At 39.6% G+C, this 22,649-nt stretch overlaps 1 protein-coding gene across 19 annotated transcripts in view; it reads left to right on the top strand.

The window, feature by feature from the left end:
* MGMT (O-6-methylguanine-DNA methyltransferase) overlaps window positions 1-22,649 on the top strand; it is a 339,246-nt gene that overhangs the window by 234,234 nt on the left and 82,363 nt on the right. For all 19 annotated transcript variants that reach the window (XM_065552224.1, XM_065552213.1, XM_065552228.1 and 16 more), the window contains one exon: window positions 21,773-21,933. In XM_065552224.1, the coding sequence (XP_065408296.1) occupies window positions 21,773-21,933 (161 nt within the window). The remainder of the gene's footprint in view (window positions 1-21,772; window positions 21,934-22,649) is intronic.

The raw sequence follows: 22,649 nt of genomic DNA, 5'->3' as shown, positions 1-22,649 counted from the left end.
AGTGAGAAAATACTAATCAGCAGTGCTGACATTTGACCAAGCATGTATAGGACTGTGGTTTTCATTTGGTTAGGTTCTGTCTTTTGTGGGCTTAGAGAATTTCTCCTTCAATGGATATTTTATTAGATCCTAGAAGGATGGTGACTGAATGAGATGGAGTAAGTGGGACAGAGATGATAGCTGTGTAGTGCAGCTATCAGAGATTATAGAGATGCTGTAGTGAACCTGATGTCTTGAAATTTTATTTATTTTGATAGCATGACACTCAGTTCAATTTGTCTCAGGATCAGGCCTTTAAAGAGGGATGCACTATGTATGTATGCACAGGAGCTATCTTTTCAACTATTTGATCACAAAAATGTACATGCTCAGCTGCTGATACAGGAGATCATTAGTAAGCTCCTGAGGTAGCTCTGGAGCAAGGGGTGTTAGGATAGATAAGTGCACTGAGCAATTTAACTCTGGACTATGCAGCTTATTATAGTTTTGCAGCTTTAAATAAGCTTAATAAAGCTTTTGCAGCTTTGTCAATATATCTGCTCCAGAAAAAGAAACTTTCATGCACTCCTGGTGAAATATGCTGACTTTTTAAGCTTTAAAAGTAAAATACCTGTGGTTCAAGAAAATTACAAGTTCTGCTTTCAAACCTATAGAACCCAAATAACTGCCGAGTTTTCTTTTCCTATTTTTTTTTCAATAAGGGAAGTTAATCTAATATTGATACTGTACAAGATGTGAAATGTTCTCAAAATGTGTGAAATCCGAAGAAATTAAGATTTTACCTGCAACATTAGTGTAAGACGTTTCAGATATATAACATATATACCTGTTTTTCTTGTTAGATGTACACTTAGTAAATGCCATAAAATATATACCATGGGATGTGGAATGCTGATGAGTTACATTGCATTAGAAACACTAACTTTTAGAATTTCTTGAATGTTGAGCCCTTGATTTCACAGTCTTTGCTAATGTTAGATTTTAAATTTAGTTTCCCTTTAAAAGAAAGGAAAATTGAATTTCAACTCAACCAAATTAGCATATGCTAAAGTACATATTGCCTTGTCTACACAGAATTTAGAATGTCTTCATTAGAGCATGCTAGCTAACACATTCTAATCAAGACAAAGCCGTAGACCTATCCCTTGATAGTTCCGACATAGGGACCTGCTCACCCATGGGGGGCAGGGAGGGAGCGCCACCCAGCCCAACTCCATCCCCAGCAGCAGCTCCGCCCCCCACCCCAGGCCAGCTCCATCTCTAGCCCCAGCTTCTCCTCCATCCCCAATTCAGCCACCAGCTCCACCTTCAGCCCAAGCTCCTCTGTAGAGCCAACTGTGCAGTAATGGGGGGTGGGGCTGTGGACAGATTCCGTTACTGGTAAGGGGGGGCGTGACAGGAAAAGTGTGGGCATCGTTGCTCTCAACACAGACATTGGTCCCCAGCAAAGACAGTCGAGGAGCAGGAAAATAATCTAGCAGGAATATGTGGCCTGGCTTTTTTGTACTAAAATAAACACTTTTATCTCTTTCTGCACATGTGTGTAACATAACTAAATTTCTTCAGTTACGTAGCCTTTGATTGGGAAAGATGGAGGGTGGAACTAAGCAGAGTTTGATAACCCTGGACTGAAGACAATAGTTTCTGGGATAGTGGCCAATTACAGGGCGGAAGTAAGGGCTAAAATATGGGGAGACAGGCAACTGCACAAGTCAAAAGAACTAAATATCACTTTAACTTAGTATTTTCAATGCCAGTGACAATATTTCTGATTAAAACAATTAAAGTTTTATTCAGTGTGTTTATTACAGTGTTAGTAATCTGGAAAAAGATTTATAGTAATAATTTTCATTTTTTTTCTACTGTTAAGTTTTTTTTATTACTGTGCCTTTGCCAAAAAACACATTTTAAGAGCTTGGATTCAAAATTAAATATGACCTCAGTGCTTTAAAACACAATTACAATAACTATCCATTTAATAGTTCCTTAAGATTTTTTTTACTATTGACATATGGTCAATATACTTGTGTCAGTTATTAAATACATTATTTTATGCTATGCTAGCCATGTAATATATTCCAGCTGCTGTAGTAAATATGCCCAAAGACAAGGTATGTTGAGGAAGTGTTACATAAACTGCTTCCTAGATTAAATTGCCACATTGTCTCATTTCACATACCATACATAGGCAAAGAGAAAAACCTGCCATACTTGATAACAGAGAAATGTGTTTTATTTATATGGAACAGAATAAGCCAATTTTCAAGAAAGGCACTTACGTGGCAAGGTTATTTATTAATGAGATAGTACACAAGTTAATGGAACTGCAACACAGATTCACCTAAAGCCCAGTGAAGAGCAGTCTCTAGGCACAATGCACATTTTTTTAAAAAAGATGCTACTGTACTTCAGAAAATATTTAGCCATCATATAAAATGCAATTACATAAATTATAATATTGCATCACCTCACAGGTATAGGTCCTGATCCAAGTAGCCACACTCGTACAACCATGTTGAGTCCTGTTAACTTCAGTGGCACTTAAGAGGCTGCCATTACAGTAGGATCAGGACCATAAACTGGAACTTTTATTGAATCCCAGATTACCCTCTCTGGTGACTTCCCATATACACTTTTAAGAGTGGATTTTTGTCCACAGGCTGGTGGAGGGTTTCATCCGACTCAGAGGAGGTACTGAATGCATCAAGTTGTACCATGCTTCAAAAATAAATTGCAAATGGCATGAGCCATGAAAGCTGCTGTTCTCTAGACCTTTGGGTAAAGGAGAAGATATTCATATGACTCTATTCACAGATCCAAAAGAGCTCATAATTAGGAGTATGAGTACTGGTGCACCACTTTACCGCTTTTCCTGAACTATCTGGAGGATCTAACTAAGTTGTAGTGCAGTATTTTAGCAGAATTTCTGAATAGAGAACCATGTCTATATGAGCATCATGAAGGGGAAAAGTTCACTTGAATTGGGGTGCAGGAGAGAAATATGAAGCTTTTAAAATAGGGGAAAAAATTAATGGAGTTTATAATGTTATATACATTTCCCTGGTCGGGGTGCTGGGACAGTTTGTATAGTGGGGGTACTGAGAGCCATCGAACCAAACTGTATATGATGGAAATCACTTCAAGCCAGGGGGTACGGCAGCATCCTTAGTTCCAGCACCTATGTCCCTGGTATTCAACAGTTAGAAAATTTATCTTCTGCCATAGAAGCCATATGCTGCCAGGGCCTCATTATTTGCTTATATTTTTCAGTTTTCTCTTTTTTCATCAGTGGAATACAGGATAAATCTATCTTGCATCGGGATCTGCCAGATTATCTGGTTTGGACAAAGTGCAGAAAGACTTGCCAAAATCTAGATAAAATCTCCCTGCTTTTTCCCCCCTTCAATCCTTCTATTACGTCACTTTTACCTGTCCACCATACCCTCAGATTCCCTCCTCAAATCCAAATATGGCTCTCTTCTTAGAATGTTTCTGCATCCCAGCAGCTAGGGCAGCCTCCCTCTCAACTTTCCGTCTGTCTGGGACTTCCCACTTAGTTGAACTCCAGAGAGCATGTAAGATTTCAGAACTTCAGAGTCATACCATGCATACCAGAGCACAACTGTGCTGAAAAGTTTGGAGAGCTTGGGGCCCAGCAGACAGACTTTAAGACCTGATGAGCCCTGCAGATTCCCCTGGGTAGGGAGCTATAGGCAAGACTGATGAAGAAGGAATCAGGGCATGGGCTGGAAAACAGTTTGTAGGGATAGACTCATGAACAGGGGAGTTTGGCTGAAAAGGTTTGGTTAAAGTATGTCGCAGCCCTATGCTCTGTCATGGCGTCTGGATGGCCAGTTGTCGGTCAGAAGGTCACATCGGTGCCATGTGCAGCACGTTGGTGCCGTGTGCAACACATTGGGGCCGTGTGACCATTCTCGAACCTTCCGCCTGGTCAATTGTGGGTCACATTGGAACCGTGTGCTACAATTCTGGTGTGCCGTGTGCAGTATCTGTTTACGTAGAGGGCACCAATCAGATGCTAGCACGAGCAAGGGTCTTCGAACAAAACTATGTCCGTTGCCTAAATCAGCAGGAGTGTCCGCATGTTAGCTGGAAGGCCTGATCACCCTTTCAGCCAGGATCTCCTCCGGATTTAGCCGGCTCGTGTCATGTCATCTCGGGTTACATCTCGTCATGTCCCTGGTGTCTGTACTGCTGGTCAGCTGTGCCTGGAGTGTGGTATGTACATATTAATTTTTGTAGATATTCTGTTTGTTAGGCCCTTTTTCTTTATTACTTGGTACCAAATCTCATGTATAGTGTATAGAGGACGAATTGTTACAGTTTACTCAGTTTTGTATGTTTGTTCTGGTTTTTCAGTAAATAGTTGGTTGTAAATTATCTGATTCCTTGTTGTTAAGTGTACATAGACTGTTTTATATTACTGCTCTGGTGATATTTTTGATTGGTTACTTGTTCCTATTTCAATTAAATTTGTATTGTTAGTTGGTAAAGGTGCTCCTCCCCAGCCCAAATTGTAATTCATCCCCCATTAATAAACGGCCACCTGTTTTTGAATTACAATCTGCCTCTGTCTCAATTTTCCTCTTCCACTCGAATCCTCATTCGAACCTGTATTGGTCTCAGACAAAGTATACCTAAATACCCAGTCTTTTGGAGGCCCCTTTTGACATTGGAATTTACAGAATCTTATTTTAATGATAATTAACTGTAAATGTTTTATAAAACAATGCCTTTATTGGTTTTGTCGACGCACCCTACTGTTTTCAATACAGTGCTTAGTAACTGGAAGAAAAGTGGAGCTTTTCTTTCAGCTTAAGTAAGATGTAAATAACATATACAGTACACTTAGGTGATCTGGTGGCCTACTGTGCTGCCATGCAGGGAATTGAAGTTGAGGATCTCAGTTGGCATAAGCTGGAAGCACTGAAGGCAGCATGTTTCACAGTCTTATGTCACTCCCCAGCAAATCCCTCTGGCTGACTGAAGGAGTTCACCACTTTCAAAGAGCTTCCTGAATGAGAACTGCAGTACGCTTACTCAAATGCTGGTTTGTATGCTCAAATTCCCCCACATATGTAGATGCAATTGAGCCATATACAAGAACAGTGAATGGTTTTGCACATGAAATAGTGAGGGTGCAGTTACACGGACCCTTGGAAAATACACAGTCCACAGATTTGTAATGTGTTCAAAGACTACAAATAAATGCTTTGCAGCTTGTTATTTCTACCTATGATAACTTATGTTGAACCACAGACTTCTGTGATGTGTATTTGAGGAATAAATGGTAGGCTGCATTTTTCAGTCGGTATTAACATTTTGGGGAAACAGCAGTCCTGGCAACATCTAGTGAGTTGCAAATGTAATTGAAGGATCGAGAAAGACTGAATGTTCTGTAGAAATGTATCAAGATTATAAAAAAAATTAAAAAAAAAACCCCACTAACTTACTCATTGAAAGTAACCTTTTGAAGAGCCTTCTGAGAGGTCTGTCCCCTCTAGTGTGATCTGGAATCCTTGGGTGATTATGCCTAAAGATTTGGTCCTCCAGGTAGAGCATATGGGAAGGTTAGAAAGTCATGGACAGCCCCATATCTGACCAATTCTTTGCTCAAACCATCAGGGTTTCTCCTAAGCCTAGTCTAGACGCTGAAAATGAATGTGTCTTTGGCAAATGGTAGCTAAGGCATATTAATTAACACATGTAGAACCTGGTACAAACAAAGACTGTGGTATTTAAAAACACGTTAGTGGATTGTGATCAATGCCTATTGTCAATTTTTTGCTTTATACTGACTCTCTGAGCTTCTCAGCAGTATTCATATCTTAGGTTTGAGATCCCTTTTTGGGAGAGATGAGCTTGCTTCTCCCTGTCTGTGACTCCAGTATTACAGATGTCTAGCCACCTTTCTCCCTATACCCACTACAGAACTCTTAGGCTGCCACCAGCAGCTGACAAAGCAGTATGTCTGCTGTCTTGCAGCAAGTCCTGCCTCGCCTCTCTTGGATGTTTCTGCTGGTCAATAGAAGCAGTTGGGGTGTCCCTTATTTGTTAAGAGGAAGAAGAGAAGAGTTGTGAGCGCCCCTAGGGCCTCCTTAAAAAAATCTTTTTTTAAGGAGGCCCACATCCTGATAACTTCACACCCTTTAAGTCTGGTTGAATCAGTGTGATCAATCATGTGAATAAGCATAGTGGGATTTAGCCCATAATCGCTATTCCTTTTTAAAAAAAAAATTAAAACCAAAGTTTTTCTTTGACTCACCCTGACCTTCATGTTTTCTAAAATGTGAGCTTAGTGATTCTATCCACTCTTCACATGAACTCAGAATTTTGATAACGTCTTAATCCGGTTAGGATCTTCAAGCAATTTAAAATGAAAAATGAATATTTGGTTTCCTTTCTGATTTATTGTTTTTCTGATTAAAACTGCAGCACTCTGTAAGACCCATGGGCAAGTTTGATTTCAAATAAATTATCGAGAAAAGTGGCACAATGGAGCTTTACCTAATGAGAAATTGGCATTCTCATAACTGTCATCTTTTGCCATGCAAGTGGATGCCTGGCTGGTACACAATGAAAGGCTGCACAAATCTAAAATGAGCAGAAATTGCAGGAAAAGGGTACCCTTGTATGAAGAAAGCAATTGCAAAACTTTGGATTTTTTCCAAGTCAGATATGGGGCTAGCTTCATTGCCTAAGGTGAGATGTTAAGAAGCAGATCCAAATCACAGTGCTGGGCACGCTGGTATGCTCCACTAGCTAGAAGGGGCTCAGAGCACTGCAGAGCTGATGCTTTTAACTAGCAAGGCAAAAGCTGAACCTCATTTTGGTTTTTCAACATCAACATCTGCCGCACGTTCACGTGCCGCGTTGAGCTCAGCTGAATCCTTGTCGCTAGAAAGAGGCATGATTTAGCGGTGTGAGCACAAGACTGGGAGACGGAAACTCTTGAGGCCTAATCTTGGCTTTGATACTGACTCCTTTTGTGTTCCTGATCAAGTCACCTGGGACAAATTTTTCAAAATTTGGCACCAAAAGCTGGGCTTTGTAATCTATATTTAGACATCTAAATAAGTGTTCTAATTTTCAAAGGTGCTGAGCAGCTGCAATTCCCACAGACTTCTGTGTTTCGTGGATGTTCGGCACTGCTGAAAACTTTATGTAATGGATTTAGAAGCCTGACTTTAGGCACCTAGGTTTGAAAATAGCCTTCTTGTCAAATTCTCAAAAGTGGCCTCTAATTTGGGGGGGGTCTTTATTTTTGGCTGGTTTTCAAGGGCTGAGCACCTGCAACTGCTGTTGACTTTAGTTAGAATTCTGGTTACTTATCACCTTGGAAACCAGGTACTAAAGTGAATCAAGGTGGACACCCAATATTAGAGGTCATTTTTGATCATTCAAACCTTAACTTCTCTGCCTCAGTTTCCACATCTGGCAAATGAGGATTTATAATGCCTAACTTTCAGAAGTGTTGTGAGGATTATATTGTAAATATTAATGTTTTCAAAATGCTTCGGAGATTATGAAAGTGCCAGGTAAATGCCACATATTACTTCTAGAGCCAGTTGTGATACTGTCTGGATACAGAAATGACAATATAAGTTCTAGTGAAGGTGTAAATTTCATTCCGACCACCTAGATGTTGACCAGACCTCAAATACTATGATTCATTCATGTTCCTACTGTGTGAAAAGACCCCAGAGTTGGGTAGTGGTGGAAGGGTGGGGCAGACTGAGATCAGATGGTCATAGATGGGGGAGAAAACTGATTGGGAGCCAGTAGGTGGGAGGATTGGGGGAAGTGCTGTCGACTGGGAGCCAGTTGGGTTTGGACAGTGGAAGACCTGCGATGGAGAAACTGGGATGAGTATCTTGAGCCCAGGTGTACAAGCAGCGAGGACTGGGAGTGGGTGTGGGAGGGGAAAATTGAAATTGGATGAATAGCCCTATCTTTTTTTAATGCTTGGCTTTGCAACCTTACTTACACACACACACACACACTCACTCACTCTCTCTCTCTCTCTCTCTCACACACACACACACACTCACTCACACTCACTCACTCACTCACTCTGTCTGTGGTATTGTTTTGTTTTTCTTGAACACCTATATTGTCTTCAAAAAATTAAAAAAGTCCACCCCTTCATTGATGTTTTATTTCCTCTCTTGGCCTACAATACAGTATCCCAGGACAGGATCTTGTTTGAAATCTATGTCTCTCTGTATAGGATTCCGATCAAAACTCTAATGGCACAGAGCAATTGGTAGCATTTAGTGACCTTCTGCACTATCAGTTGAGTCTTTTGGGCATTGAAATTGATTTTCCTTATCTGGGCATGTGAAGACAGGAGTCTGATTCTCCTCAGATCTCTAAGAGTACATTATGGCACACACCAACAGCACAGGATATCTAGGCAACAGCTTTCTGGGCATCCAAGTGGCAGGATCAGTGGCTGCCCAGAGGCTGGTCTCTTAAACCACTTATTCTGATGTAGGTGGCTACCTTTTATGCCCTGATCTTGCAAACACACTTGTTTTATCTTAACCACGTGAATAGTCCCACTGAAGTCAATAAGACTACTCATGTTAAAGTTAAGCATATTTATGTTTGCAAGATCAGGGTTCTCATTACAGAAGACCAATAAAGGCTAGTTGGTGTGAAGACTGAAATATTTCCTTCATGTAGCCTATAAAGGGAAACTTCCATGTATTTGAAATCCCTTTTCAAATATATGGTGTCCAAATTTCTGATTTAGGCTGATGCATACTTGCTTATTTCTGGGTGTTCACATGAATCATAGAATATCAGGGTTGGAAGGGACCTCAGGAGATCATCTATTCCAACCCCCTGCTCAAAGCAGGAGAGAATACTAATTAATGCAAAGTTTCCAGCCACAAAGATCCACTGGGAAATAAAATACTTGGGTAAATACAAACAAAAAAAACCTCAGCAGAATTTGCAGTGTGTCACAGAATGACTCTTACCAAGTTTAAAATTTTTACAGATATTCTTCGGTAAATGTTCAAATCTCATTCTCAATAAAGTCTTTAAAAGAACTATAATGGAAGTACTTCAATCATTTCAAGTTTGGGGTGTGTTTTCCATTTATTTCAACTCTCCTCCTTTTTTAATCTTTTATTGCTAATGTACAGACATTTCATTTATAAGAAGCTAAATTGAACTACGTAAGGAGAATGTGCCTCACATGGGTTTTAAACTTTAAAAAGCTGCTTTGTTCATTGATTCAGTTGTGAAAAACAAACACAACATAGACATAAGGCTATTTGAACTCTTTATTTGCCACATTTACAATATTAATAACACTGTTTCTAGAAGTTGTCACATCATGTAAAAGATCTTCATTCCAGACTGTCTTTTGGGGCCAAATTGAGACTGGATGCATGCATTTAATAAATTGTAGTCTCAAGTAGTCATTTTTGTAAATAATTAGCTTCCGTGGAAGAATAAGTTAGCATATTGTATGCATCTAATGTTGCAAATGTACATACAGCAAACTTTCCTATTAATCAACAGTCAAGCACTGTAAGTTGGGTCTCATACATAATGAATTGTGCTTAAACCTCATGGGTTTCATTGATAGAAAAATAAGAGAAAACACAAGTGTAGTGAGCTTCTGAATAAAATTTAACTAGATTGCTCTGCATCCTGTAATTGTTTTCGAATCATTAGGGACTAGATAATTCATCTGCAGTTTTGGGGTGTTTTTGTCTTCATCTGTCAAAGAGAGACTATTTATATGACGTTAAGATGTTGATTAAATACATTTTTTTAAATGTTCACATTGAAGCTTGACAGTACATATCCTAGCTAAACATTTTTTTCAATTTTATACCTCTTTCTTAAAGAAAATCTGGTTGGCTGAGTGAATCTTTGTAGTCTTGTTTCAATGCTGATCTCATGCTTTAATTATTACTGACTTGTACATGTGAAAAATGTGATGCCGCCCATTTCTGTAAGCAAAAACCATTTTGATGCATAGGCTTTGAAACCTGCACTTAATGGCTGATATAAATAAACATTAAAATATTAATACAGCTTATTTACACTTCAGCCTTTTTCCTGCAGACAGGACTAGTCCTTATTCACAGAGAGAGTCCCATTGACTTCAACGGGTCATCTCCCATTAATAGAGATTACTCACGTGAGCAAGGGATTGTGTGGCAAAGTTAAAAATTGCCGTGAGGTAAAATAATTGATAATTAGGAATGTTTTGACAAAACGTTTTATTATTGGAAAATGTTGATTTGTCAAAAACAAAGGTTCCTGTGAAAAGTTATCAGTTTCAACAAAACTTACATTGAGAAAGGTTTCACGGGTCCTGGATATGGAATTTCTGGTCAAAGCTTGTGAGTGCGCCTGCCGATCTATCTCTCCATGTTATTCATCTGTGATGTGGGAGACCCAGGTTCAAGATCCTGCTGTGTTGTAACCATCAGGCTATAGAATCTGTCTCTCTTTCTCTGGCCAAATGAATATTTAATTATTTGTACAAAGTGGAACACCTCCAACACCTCCAACAAAAGAGACTCATCCCAGAATATCCAGCAGCCCAGTGGTTATTGCACTTACCTGGAATATGGAAGTTGAGGTTCCTGCTCTGAATTAGGCAAAACAGAGACTTGAACTAGGGTCTCCCACTTCCCAGGTGACTACCCTAACCATTGGGCTCTTGGCTATACTAGGGTGGCTGACGCGCGCTCGCTCTCTCTCTCTCTCTCTCTCTCTCTCTCTTTTTTTTTTTTTTTCTTTCCTCCCCCCTCCCCGATGCAAAACAGGAAATTTTCAAAATTTCAGATTTTCGCAGGGCATGAAAAAGTATCCTGCTCAACTCTAGTGATGATATTCAGTGACACAATTTTTATTGGATCACGTCTTAAATCTAGTAACACTATGTTGATATTATAATATTTAAGTCATCAAACATGTCTCTTCCATAATGATACCCAACAAAGCAGATTCCCATCGGGTGTCAATGCTCTTGCCCATGCACCCAAGTTCAACACTTTAAAGCTGTAAAATCCAGTTGTGGGCATATCACACCAGTTCCTGTCTTGGATTTCAGATGCCTTCTGGTGCTTGAATCACAAATTCCTCTCTGACCACAGTTGGTGAGGACATTCCTTTAAGGTTGCTACACTATCTGCCTGGCCTTACTGCTGTAGAACGGTTGGTCAGTACCTAAGGCATTGCTGAAACATGTTTCATTCCCGGAGGCAGCTACTGCCTGTTGGAGCTTTGTTAGTAACTTCATGTGTCTGGGAGAGAGGATTCGCTGACGCTAACAGGTATCAGAAAGGACCATGCAATACTGTTGGGTCCACTGTCTGCAAAAGTATTTGTAATAACCGTGAAATGTTTCTACGTGGGAAATCCTTCATGAATCCTTAAGTCTTACAGTCACTTAAAGGCTTTCTCATCTCGTCAAGGTTATCTGAAAACTGTTTTGGCTACTAAACTGTTCAAAGACATCCTCAACTCTTTCCTAAAGTGGAGACAGAATTCCACTTTGTCACCCAGAAAATATTTTCCTTTCCACCTGTGTGCTGATTTCACTAAGGTCTTTTCCATAAGCTTGATGTTAAAAGGCCCTTAAGGTTTTATCTACAGTAAACTAAAGCCCTTATAAAGTCCATCTACATTTTAATTTTTGTTTGACATTAAATAGGTTCTGTAGTCTCTAACAAGGCCATGCCTAAATTGCTGTCAGATTGCATCACACATGCTTGCAGCCTAGCAAGACTACAAGGTCACGTCAAAGCCTATTCTTTATAGTGCACGTCTGCTACAGCAACAGGTCTCTGGTCTTTTTCCCTTAACAAGGAGATTAGCATGGCAGCCACGTGGAGTTCTTTACATATGTTCACAAAACACTTGTCTAGGTTGGGCCTCAATTTCATATTAGGACAGAGAATGTTAGAAAACTTCTCTTTGGGTTGGAAGTCCCAAAACACTCTGATGTATTTATTGTTTGTTCTGGAGTTGTTATCCCTCTATTTTGAAAAGAAAATAAGTTTGCTAGGGTTACTGTGCAAAAGTACTTTAAATTTGTCTATACTACAATCTCACAGTTAAATTATTCCTAACAGAGATTCTTTTATCACTGTTGTTCATAAAGATAATTCTGAGAATTTGATGAGCCTTTGGAATGCACCAGATTGTACAAAATCAAAATATGCATGGGAAAGAAACCACCACTTCCTGTACAGGGTTATTGTTTTCTCTCTCACTCATACCCAAACCAGCTTGTACATATACTTCAAACTACAAAAGCTGGATATTGTGCTATGCTATAAATATAGTTGGATATTTCCAGAAACGAATTATGAAATTTTCTATTAGAGATCATTTAATATGCATGTTTGCCAAGTAGTTTTGCCTTGTTAGTTGGTTGAGAGTGTTTTTGTTTAAATTGAGATTGAGAAACCTGGGGGGAACTGGTGGAGTTGGTAATGGGGAGGGATTAGGATTAGACTATTCTCACAAGATTGGGAAGGATTTGGAAACTGAGTAGTGAGGTTCAGGTTTCATGTCACAAGACAAAGGGAGCATTTCCATTCTCTCCTTTCTTACTTTCTCCTGTTTGCCACTCTTGCCCACCCTTTGTGAAGATTGTTCTTGGTTCCTCTCTGAGGGATCATCTCCCATCTGCTGTTCTCAATGTCTGTCTTCGCCTCATAGAAGATTAGGGTTGGAACGGACCTTAGGAGGTCATCTAGTCCAATCCCCTGCTCATGGCAGGACCAATACCAACTAAATCATCCCAGTCAGGGTTCCTCGCATCAGATATGATGGCACTATGCAGTTTCTTCCTAGCTCTTTGTTGTTCCAGGTACAGAGAGGGGAACTACATGTCACCTCCTCAGCTGTGAAGGGTTTGGGTTTTTTCAGTACTTTGCACACCTAGAGAGAGGGAATGAAAAGGAGTAAGAGAGCAAAGAGAAATCTTGGAATTGCCACAAGAAACAGTGGCATGCCTGGCAGCAGATTTCCCCTGCTGTGCCCTGGGCTGTAAGAAACTATTGCTCTGAGAGCAGAGAAGGGAAAACTTTCTGCAGGGCCCCATGACATCTGCAGCAGTAGAGACATTCTTAAGGCCATATTCTTAGGATTAAGATCATAGAAAGCCCCAGAGTCCTTGTTGTTGGAATCAAAATATATTTAATACAAAAATATTTTTCATATACAACAGGGTTAATGGTTAAATGAATACATTCAAGGAAAATTATGTTTAGGTACTGAAAGGAACTACAATGTGACACAACTGAATGTTTGCAGACCCTTACATTTGCTCAGTCCCTAGGGTTAGCAGGATATCTCAGACCAATGTATGATCTCACATGCCATATGTGCAGCAGTATCAAAATACAGCGAGGTTAGTTAGTAATGGAGTGGCAGCCTTAATTCAGAGATAAGTTACTTTAATCACATCTTCAATATGATACAAAAAATATAACAACAAAATGCTCTTCCCATTGGCATCTTATTGATTTTTCAGGTCTTTATCTTTATTTCTGAAGGGACTATTTTATGATTATTCCATTGATATAATAAATATGCAATTATCTGAGTCTACACCCATGGTCATTAGCTAACTGCACACTTATGGGATAAGGAGTAGAACTTGCCATTTTTATTCTTGTTCGATTTATTTCAACAACTTGAAATAAAGGAGAATCTGCATTCGCTCCCAGCTCCTTTTTTCAAGCTAACCACTAGAGGGTGAGGTAATTATTACCAAGTGATAAACCCTTGAACATGCCTGATTACATACAGTGGAAATTAGCATTGTATGCTAATGGTACCTATTGTATTTAACAGTTTCAGGTGCCTGTGTAACATTCTTAGAATGATTTGATCTATGTTTACAAGGATTCTGCATCCTAAGAAAATTGCCATCTGAATCATTGTGGTGTATTATTTTTTATTTTAAATGACCATTCAAGGTCCATCTTAGAATGTTTCGGTTAAATTTTATTCGACTCATTGAGGGGGGAAAAAAAAGTGATACCACTCAGGAAGCTTTAAATAAAAGCCACACCAATTTGGAATATGGTTAACCACAGTGGCATTGTATCCCCAAACATAGTAATAGGCCTTTTCTGTTTCTCATAATGGAAAGGCATTTAGAAAACTTTAAAAACTTTCATAAACACATACTAAAATCTAACGTTTCCTCAACAATGGTATTGAAGCCAACTTGCTGTTTACATGTTTGTTTTGAAAGTATTTCTAATTTGCCAATAGTTGCATATGTCTTGAAAGATGCCTTATTAAACTGACACAGATGGTTTTTATATTTTTCCTCTGTTAAAAACACTCTTTTCCTTTCTATTGTTTCATGTAAAAAATACAATTCTAAGGAGACTCTAAAAAGGGGTAAGAGAAGCTCACCATTCTCTGCTTTGTATGAGCAGGGACCCAGTTTTTTACTTAGTTGTGAGGCTTACAGAAAGCAAAGTCAATAGAACCAGTCATGGAGTATAGTAAAAAGAACAGTATAATACAGCTGTTATATGTGTAAAGTGGGGTGGTAAGACACTAGAGTGAACTAAACCAGTAGTAAGCAACAGAGGGTCCTGTGGCACCTTTGAGACTAACAGAAGTACTGGGAGCATAAGCATCTGAAGAAGTGAGGTTCTTACCCACGAAAGCTTATGCTCCCAGTACTTCTGTTAGTCTCAAAGGTGCCACAGGACCCTCTGTTGCTTTTTACAGATTCAGACTAACACGGCTACCCCTCTGATACTAAACCAGTAGTGAATTCCCCCAGCCAGTAACTTTCATGAATGTCTTGTACATTACCACAACTGAGAATCAAACTGAGATACTTGATCTGTAGGCAGCTGCAAACCTTAGTGGATCCAAAAGGGAGCCAAGCTGGTAGGAACTGTGCTAAGCTTGTCTCAGCTGGAAGTTGCTCTTTGCATGTTGTGCAGCAGCAGCTCAGCTGGTGATTAGCATTGTGGAGATTTTTGCCATTGGGCTAAGGCATTGTGCACTCACTAGTGGAGCAGTGAGGAGCAAGTTTCTAGATTTTAATATAACAAGCAAGGAGTTGTTATTTGTATGCTCTGCTTGCTTGGGAAAATCCAGAGATGATATTTTGTGCAACCATGTGCTGCTGAACTCGATAATGATTTGGATTTCTGGATTCTGCTGTAGGAAAGTCTTTAGAAGCCCCTCTGTCATAGGTGTAGCTGTTGTGGATACTGTCATGCCACAGTTATGTTAATAAGAGGGAGAACAATGATGAGTAATACAAGACTTTAAAAAGAACAAGAATAACTTTTTTTTAAATGGACATTTTTGTTACGCATACAAAAAATTAGATTGTTTTAGGCTATGTCAACTATGTTAAATATCATGTCATAAATCTTTATTTTAGGATCGAAGTCCATTTAACAGCATTTCATCCATAAATTGTTATTTAATACCAACAGAGAAAGAGTTAAAAATGAGATCTAAAGTAGAAATGTACAGGGTAAAGCAGAGGTTGAGATCTTTAGCACAAGCATAAAAAATCAATTTAAGATAAATTTTACTACTATAAAAATTCTGCAAATGTCCTTTAAAGAGTGGGAAATGGTAAGAAATACAGGTCACATTTTAATTCAGTTGGCAGACTAGAAATATAGCAAGAAATGGAACTTGTATCCTCCAAGGATGCTGGACAGCACCTAATTCCAGTCGCTAACCTAAGCAAGTATAAGGCTTTACATCCCCAATAAGAGCATTGGTAATACAGGAAAATGCAGAACTCCTCTCCCCCCCTCCCCAAATGCATTTTAAAGGAATGTTTTTCATTATACTAGCAAGGTTGCAAATAAAATGTGTGGCTTTTTCTTTTGAGGGAAACCAATGAAATCCGTGAACAGAAAGGCAAAACAGTATATTTCAGTGAAAAAATATGGGCAAATCTGCCACACTTGGACACAAGAATACTGTTCTGAAATGCTTTTAAAATGTTTATGCGGTACCTTCATCAAGCAAACGTACACATAGACCTTTCCAATTAAACTGACGGTTATTGCTTGTTGAGAAAGCTGTGAAACTCACTGAAATAACGGCTCTTTAGTTTCTTGTCTTTCTTGGATGAATATGCTTATTTTATTTTCATGTGTAAAAATAAAAGTTAAGTTTTGTTATGTCGCAGTTCAAGATTCAAGCTGCCCAGAGGTATAGCATAGAACCTGTGGTTACTTTGGCTGTTATTTTGTTTGCTGTTGGCTCCTTGCCACTGGTGGCTGTATAGCCCAAGATTAAGGCCCTTTCCCTAGGGATCAGTGAGGGAAAGAACATTAACATAGAGGTTCCCCATCTTTTTGTTTATTCATTGCTGAAGGCTAGTTGCAAACATTTAGTGTAAGAATTAGATGGGCATTTGCCTCCTAAATTTGAACAATAGGCAAGGACAGGAAGCAGCTGAGTAAGAGGAGCATGTATAGAGTGCAGTACAAGATGTTCAGAAACTTCCAAAGAAACATGAAACACCGAATAAAAGAAATTTCACCTGAGGGAAAACATTACATAATTCAGCTCACCTACTCTAAATTTCTTCTGCTAAATGTTCTGGGGCTTCCTTTGAGTCACTTGTTGAGCAGGGTATAGTGGGGCTAAATTGTGGCTATGAAGTCTCGTAAAGGTCGCTGGCTGGAAGTTCTATCCCAGCATTGATCCTCTAAAAGCACCTGCTGTTGTAAAGTCAGATATTTTTGAAGGGTGGTAGTTTCAAGAAAGAAGGGAATGCCACTTTTATACATCTCAGAATGGGAGGGGGAAGTGGAGGAGAGAGGAGAGTAAGTCGGGTTGTATAGTTTATTTGCCGAAAAATGTAGTTTTGGTCAACCCAAAACTATTTGTGAATTTGATACGCATTTCTGAATAATTCCACACCAAAAAAAAAAAATGGAGGGAACGAAGGAAGATGAAACAAAGCAGCAGCCTCTCTTATAACCTTGATCCCAATATTTAGAGCATTCACCCAGGATGTGGGAGATCTGAATTAAATTCCCCCTCCCAACTGGAGAAGGGATTTGAACTTGGATTTACCTTATTGCAGGAGCAAATCAGAATAATTGGGCTATGGTGTATTTTGGAGCAGGGCTCTCTCAATCTCTCCTGTTGCAGCTGTTCCACTATTTATTAATACTGTAGTCAGTGGAGCAGGAGTTGGAACTTGGGTGTCCCACACCGTAGGTGAGTGCACCACAGCTCAGACAGTAGACACAACAGATGTTGTAATTAAAGCATATTTTTAAAGGGAGAGGAATAATTTGGCAGATCTGTATTATGTTGCTTATTATTAAAAATGGAACCAAGTCTAGATTGTGTCTTTTCACAAAGCCTCAAGCAAGGGATGATGCATATACCATAGCACCCCAGCAATAGCCCAGGAGGCATTATGCCTCAGAGACACCCTTCTGAAGAATAATACCATTTCTGTTTCCTACTTACTCCTGGGAGACAGAGTAAGAGGTAGTAATTTTGCTGCTAGTTTATACCAGAAGAAAATTACGACCTCTGTGCCAGCTAGGCTGTGCAGGCTGGTTTGGTGGGAGGCGGAGCGAAGGCTGGCTATTCCTCACCCACTTGCTCCAGGGAGAGGGATAATAAGTGAGTAGCCAGCACAGGGGTATAAGAAAGGTTCCTACTCTTCCCTTACTTCTCTTCATGTTTGAGTAGTCCAAGTCACAGCCTACCTACGACTATCAAGCAAGCAGATGTGAACCTGGTTGAAGTCACCAGAATCTTGAATGTGTGTGGTGCCACTCTTGTTATATGGATCAGAGAAGTCCATTAATTTTGTGCTGTTGCAGATTTCAAGAGTTTTATTATTTTATTACAATGAAATATACTGAGGGAGTTCCTAGAGTCTCCAGTCATATAGACCTATTGTGCTGAGGGATATACAAACATAATATAGGCTAGTGCTTGGCCTAGAGAGCTTACAGTGGAAGGCCCCAAGCCAGCATGTGAATAAGTTTATGCACATAAATAGTCCCATTGAATTAGATTCTTTGACCAGTATTTTTAAATCCCAAAAGAATGTAAAAAGTGTACAAACCTTTTACAAAGCACTACAACGACAAAACCCTCAAAATTATAACCTGGCCATATAAATAGGCAGAACAACAAGAAGGTGCATTTAATAGGGAGGCTGCTGGCAAGCTACATGCACAGTTGCATCTTCCTCCGTGTCTTCTGCTTTTCTTTTGTTTTCTTATATGCCAAACAATCCATTTTTAACTTGCATTTTTAATGCTTTTAACCAATTGTTTAATCATCTGTTGCATGCTGTCTATCTCTCTGGTATTTTAACTTTCCCACCTTTCTTTCTCCATTCTGCTATATTATTTTCTTGCTAATCAACAATGTGGCCTTCGGTGCTTAACAATTAGTTAGAAAATGACTTGGCATTGCGGAGAATTGCAAGGCCATTTGATCATGCACAATTCAAACAGATGAGGGTTTCACTTCTGAGAATAAACCCTAAAATAGCTTCTGACTATACATCATTTATCCTATCCAGAGGCAGAGACAAGAGTAGGTGTCTGATTACATTGATATCCTGTTGTTTTCAGTTTCATATGCATTTGTGGATCAAGCATTTGAGGTGGCTAGGTCTTGTTGCAAAGGTGCCTTGTGGCAAAAACAGACTTGGAATCTTTTATGTCATTACTGATACATCACACATTTTTCATTTGCTTAGGTTTCCTATTAAGAGAAAATATTTTGTTAAGCATCTGGTACTTTGGCATGCTGGGAAATTGTCAAGGGTTTCCTCCACAACCCCCATCTGAGTGACTGAAGAGACCAAATAGCCTTGCTTTAATTCCCTCAGTCCTGCTGGGATTTTTCTATAGCTTTATTACTACTAGGAGGATCCTCCCACTTTTACCTACTTTTCACCTATTTCCACCTTCAACACTTTGCCTTGTAGCCGCCATTCTCCCTCAGAGAATTGGTCCGTTATGTTTGTAGCACTGTCAAGGGAAATACTATTGAGCCATAAGTGGAGCTTCCTTTTCCTGGGATTGAGCATACCTGCAGCAGAAAACAAGAAGCCAGGACTGGAATCTATACAAGTGGTCCCTTGTGACAGCAAAAGTACCCTGAATAGGCCATGAGGCAATTTCCAAACAGCCTGTTTTATAATAATCAGAAAATTGCTGGATGGTTTATCGGGAAGGATAATAAACACTGGGTGTTGAAAAGTTTTTGGCAGGCTTAAAGAAGGTGTGGTTGCTCTTTTTGGCATCGATTCATGATGTCAGCTCTGTATATAACCATTCATAGATTATTAGAAGACTCCCACACACATCCTTTCTCCTCTATGTATTGCTGGTGGGGCATGATAATTTTATTAGTACCGAAAGACAAATTAATTCTCCTGAACTTTGAGAGACACCCACAAAGGCTTCAATGTCCAATGGTGTTAGATGTGCACTGCCAGGAAAGCTCTTGTAGGGTCCTGGATCAATTTGCTTCACTCTGCAGGAAGTATGTAGATTAGGAAGCAGAGTGACACTCAGAAGAGAACTCCCCACTTTCAACAGCCTACTATGTCCAAATGCTCACTGAAATCTCAAATTAATATATTAGCTATGCAACATTTATGTACTTTGTGTTGCTCTTACTCAGAAATCAAGTGAATTGAATATTGTGCAATACGATACTGAACATAATGAAAGCAAGACCAGCCAATTTACTGCCCTTCCCCCACCCCCACCCTACACCCTACCCAAACCCCACATAGTCTTAAAATAGCAGGAAAAGAAGAAAATCATGTGTGGGGGGTGGGGAGTAAATCCTGAAATTTATCATAGAATATCAGAGTTGGAAGGGACCTCAGAAGGTCATCTAGTCCAACCCCCTGCTCAAAGCAGGACCAATTCCCAACTAAATCATCCCAGCCAGGGCTTTGTCAAACCTGACCTTAAAAACTTCTAAGGAAGGAGATTCCACCACCTCCCTAGGTAACCCATTCCAGTGCTTCACCACCCTCCTAGTGAAAAAGTTTTTCCTAATATCCAACCTAAACCTCCCCCGCTGCAACTTGAGACCATTACTCCTTGTTCTGTCATCAGGTACCACTGAGAACAGTCTAGATCCATCCTCTTTGGAACCCCCTTTCAGGTAGGTGAAAGCAGCTATCAGATCCCCCCTCATTCTTCTCTTCTGCAGACTAAACAATCCCAGTTCCCTCAGCCTCTCCTCATAAGTCATGTGCTCCAACCCCCTAATTATTTTTGTTGCCCTCCGTTGGACTCTTTCCAATTTTTCCAAATCCTTCTTGAAGTGTGGGGCCCAAAACTGGACACAGTACTCCAGATGAGGCCTCACCAATGTCGAATAGAGGGGAATGATCACGTCCCTTGATCTGCTGGCAATGCCCCTACTTATACAGCCCGAAATGCCGTTAGCCTTCTTGGGCACACTGTTGACTCATATTCAGCTTCTTGCCACTGTGACCCCTAGGTCCTTTGTAGGCGCCCTCTGCAATATTTGTTACATTCTGACATATTCTGAAAATCTAAACTGTTATTTAAAAGCAAACTAATTCTCAGTTGCCTCCCTTCACTTCCACAGTGGAGGGAAGCAGAAACCTGACGATAATAGCTGGAAGAGGAAAGTGCTGGTTACATGGAATGCAATTTCCTTTCCTCTGTCCCACGGGGAAACTCCTTGGTGGTTATCGGACTCTGCTAGGTGTCAAGGAGTAAGAAGGAGAGAAAACCTTATTCCTAGCACAGCTATAACCACTGGGACAATGTTGAGGATATGTAATTTTACTATCTTGTTGATGGACTTGTGCATTTTCAGTTCTGGTGTCTCCTCCATCATCATCCACCCCCCCCCACCCTAGCCTGTTGTTGTTTTTTTACATGGTTACATCTGTGCATGGTATTCTCACCTCCCTAGGCAATGGATAGCCAAACAGGTAAGTTAAAAAAGAAAGTCCTATATTTCTCACAAGTGTTGTTCTTTGTTCACCTTGTATTGTCATTGCAATTCTAAAGGTAATAAGGAATCTCTTTGACTTCTGATGTTCTGAATTGTTTTACATTTGTCAGATTGGTAAAAGGCATTGGAGACAATGAACGGGTTCAAATTACTGAACATTTTAATTAGGGGTGCGTGTCTATATATATTCTCAATACTTTAACAGGTATGAAATACTCATTTTTATAATGCAAATACAAAAATACTATATAGTATACATTTCAGTCTGCCTGCATTGGAAAGTATATAACAGTAAATATCATTCAGGCTTTTTGCTCCAACTCGACACGGAGCTAAATAAATAAATAAATTAATGGAGATATCCTATCTCCTAGAACTGGATGGGACCTTGAAAGGTCATCGAGTCCAGCCCCCTGCCTTCACTAGCAGGACAAAGTACTGATTTTTGCCCCAGATCCCTAAGTGGCCCCCTCAAGGATTGAACTCACAACCCTGAGTTTAGCAGGCCAATGCTCAAACCACTGAGCTATCCCTGCCCCCGGGAGCTGTTGCTTTATTGCAGTTCCTTTTCTAATTTGATTTTCATTTTTCCTTATGTAGTAGCATTCTGTGTTAGTGTTTACGAGAGGAAAAAGAAGTCCATGTAACATTAACATTTTTCTTCCGTTTAATGTAATAAATATTTTCTCTGTGTCTTTAGCATGCTAAAATCTTCAGCAGCTTGGCTATTAAACTTATTAAACTAATGTTATCGCTTTTCCAGCACTAAGGAGGCCTCAGTTACTTGTGAGGTATGCGAAGGCCCAGAGGAAATGACAGAACCACTGAAACAGTGCACAGCCTGGCTTCAGGCCTACTTCTGTGAGCCCTGGATGACCGAGAAACTTCCTATGCCTCCCTTTCACCATCCAGTTTTTGAACAAGGTCTGTAACCAAGTAATACTTTAGTATTTCATGTAAAATGTTTTGACTTGATTAACTATCACTTACATCACATTCTCATTTGGACTACACCAGAGTTGGACATTTTACATTGCTCTAAATAGAGGCTGCATATAGTGTACTGTAGCTACCAGGGTTCATAATTTCCAACTGCTCCAAATGGTTGTATTAGTTTTGGCACAGGTTTCCATAATTCTTGGCAAAGACAGTAAAAATGATGCAGTTCAACTCTTGACGTTTGCTGGCTGAAAGGTTTAAATACAAACACATCTGAATGGCAGTAAATTTTTCAATAAGCCTATTGTTAACTTAAACTATCTTTTTGCCAACAACACAGGGAATGAGGCTTATAAATGGACAATTAGCCAGTTCTATAAACACAGTTGGTGATAGTTAAGTAACATTAGGTAGCTATGTTGTATCTTTTTTGATCAGTTTTAAAACTAATTCTCAAAATTATTACAAGATGTTTTAATTTTTTTAATAGTTACAAAGAGCAAGTATTGTTACCCAAGTAGTAGTAGTAGTGTACATACATTTAAATAAACACATTGCTTAAGAGAGAAATTTCCCCCTTACCATGTTCCATTTATTGCTATTTTTCCCAAAGACATAAAAGTCAATTACATGAAGTGAAATTGTCCCCAGTAAAAATCACAGTAGTTTGCTTTCTGCAGTGGCCTCTTTCTTGTCTCTCC

The sequence above is a fragment of the Chrysemys picta genome, chromosome 7 (assembly GCF_011386835.1).
Source record: "Chrysemys picta bellii isolate R12L10 chromosome 7, ASM1138683v2, whole genome shotgun sequence".
Classification (NCBI taxonomy): Eukaryota; Metazoa; Chordata; order Testudines; family Emydidae; genus Chrysemys; species Chrysemys picta.
The sequence above is the reverse complement of the archived record's forward strand: the minus strand, read 5'-3'. Positions and strand labels throughout refer to the sequence as shown.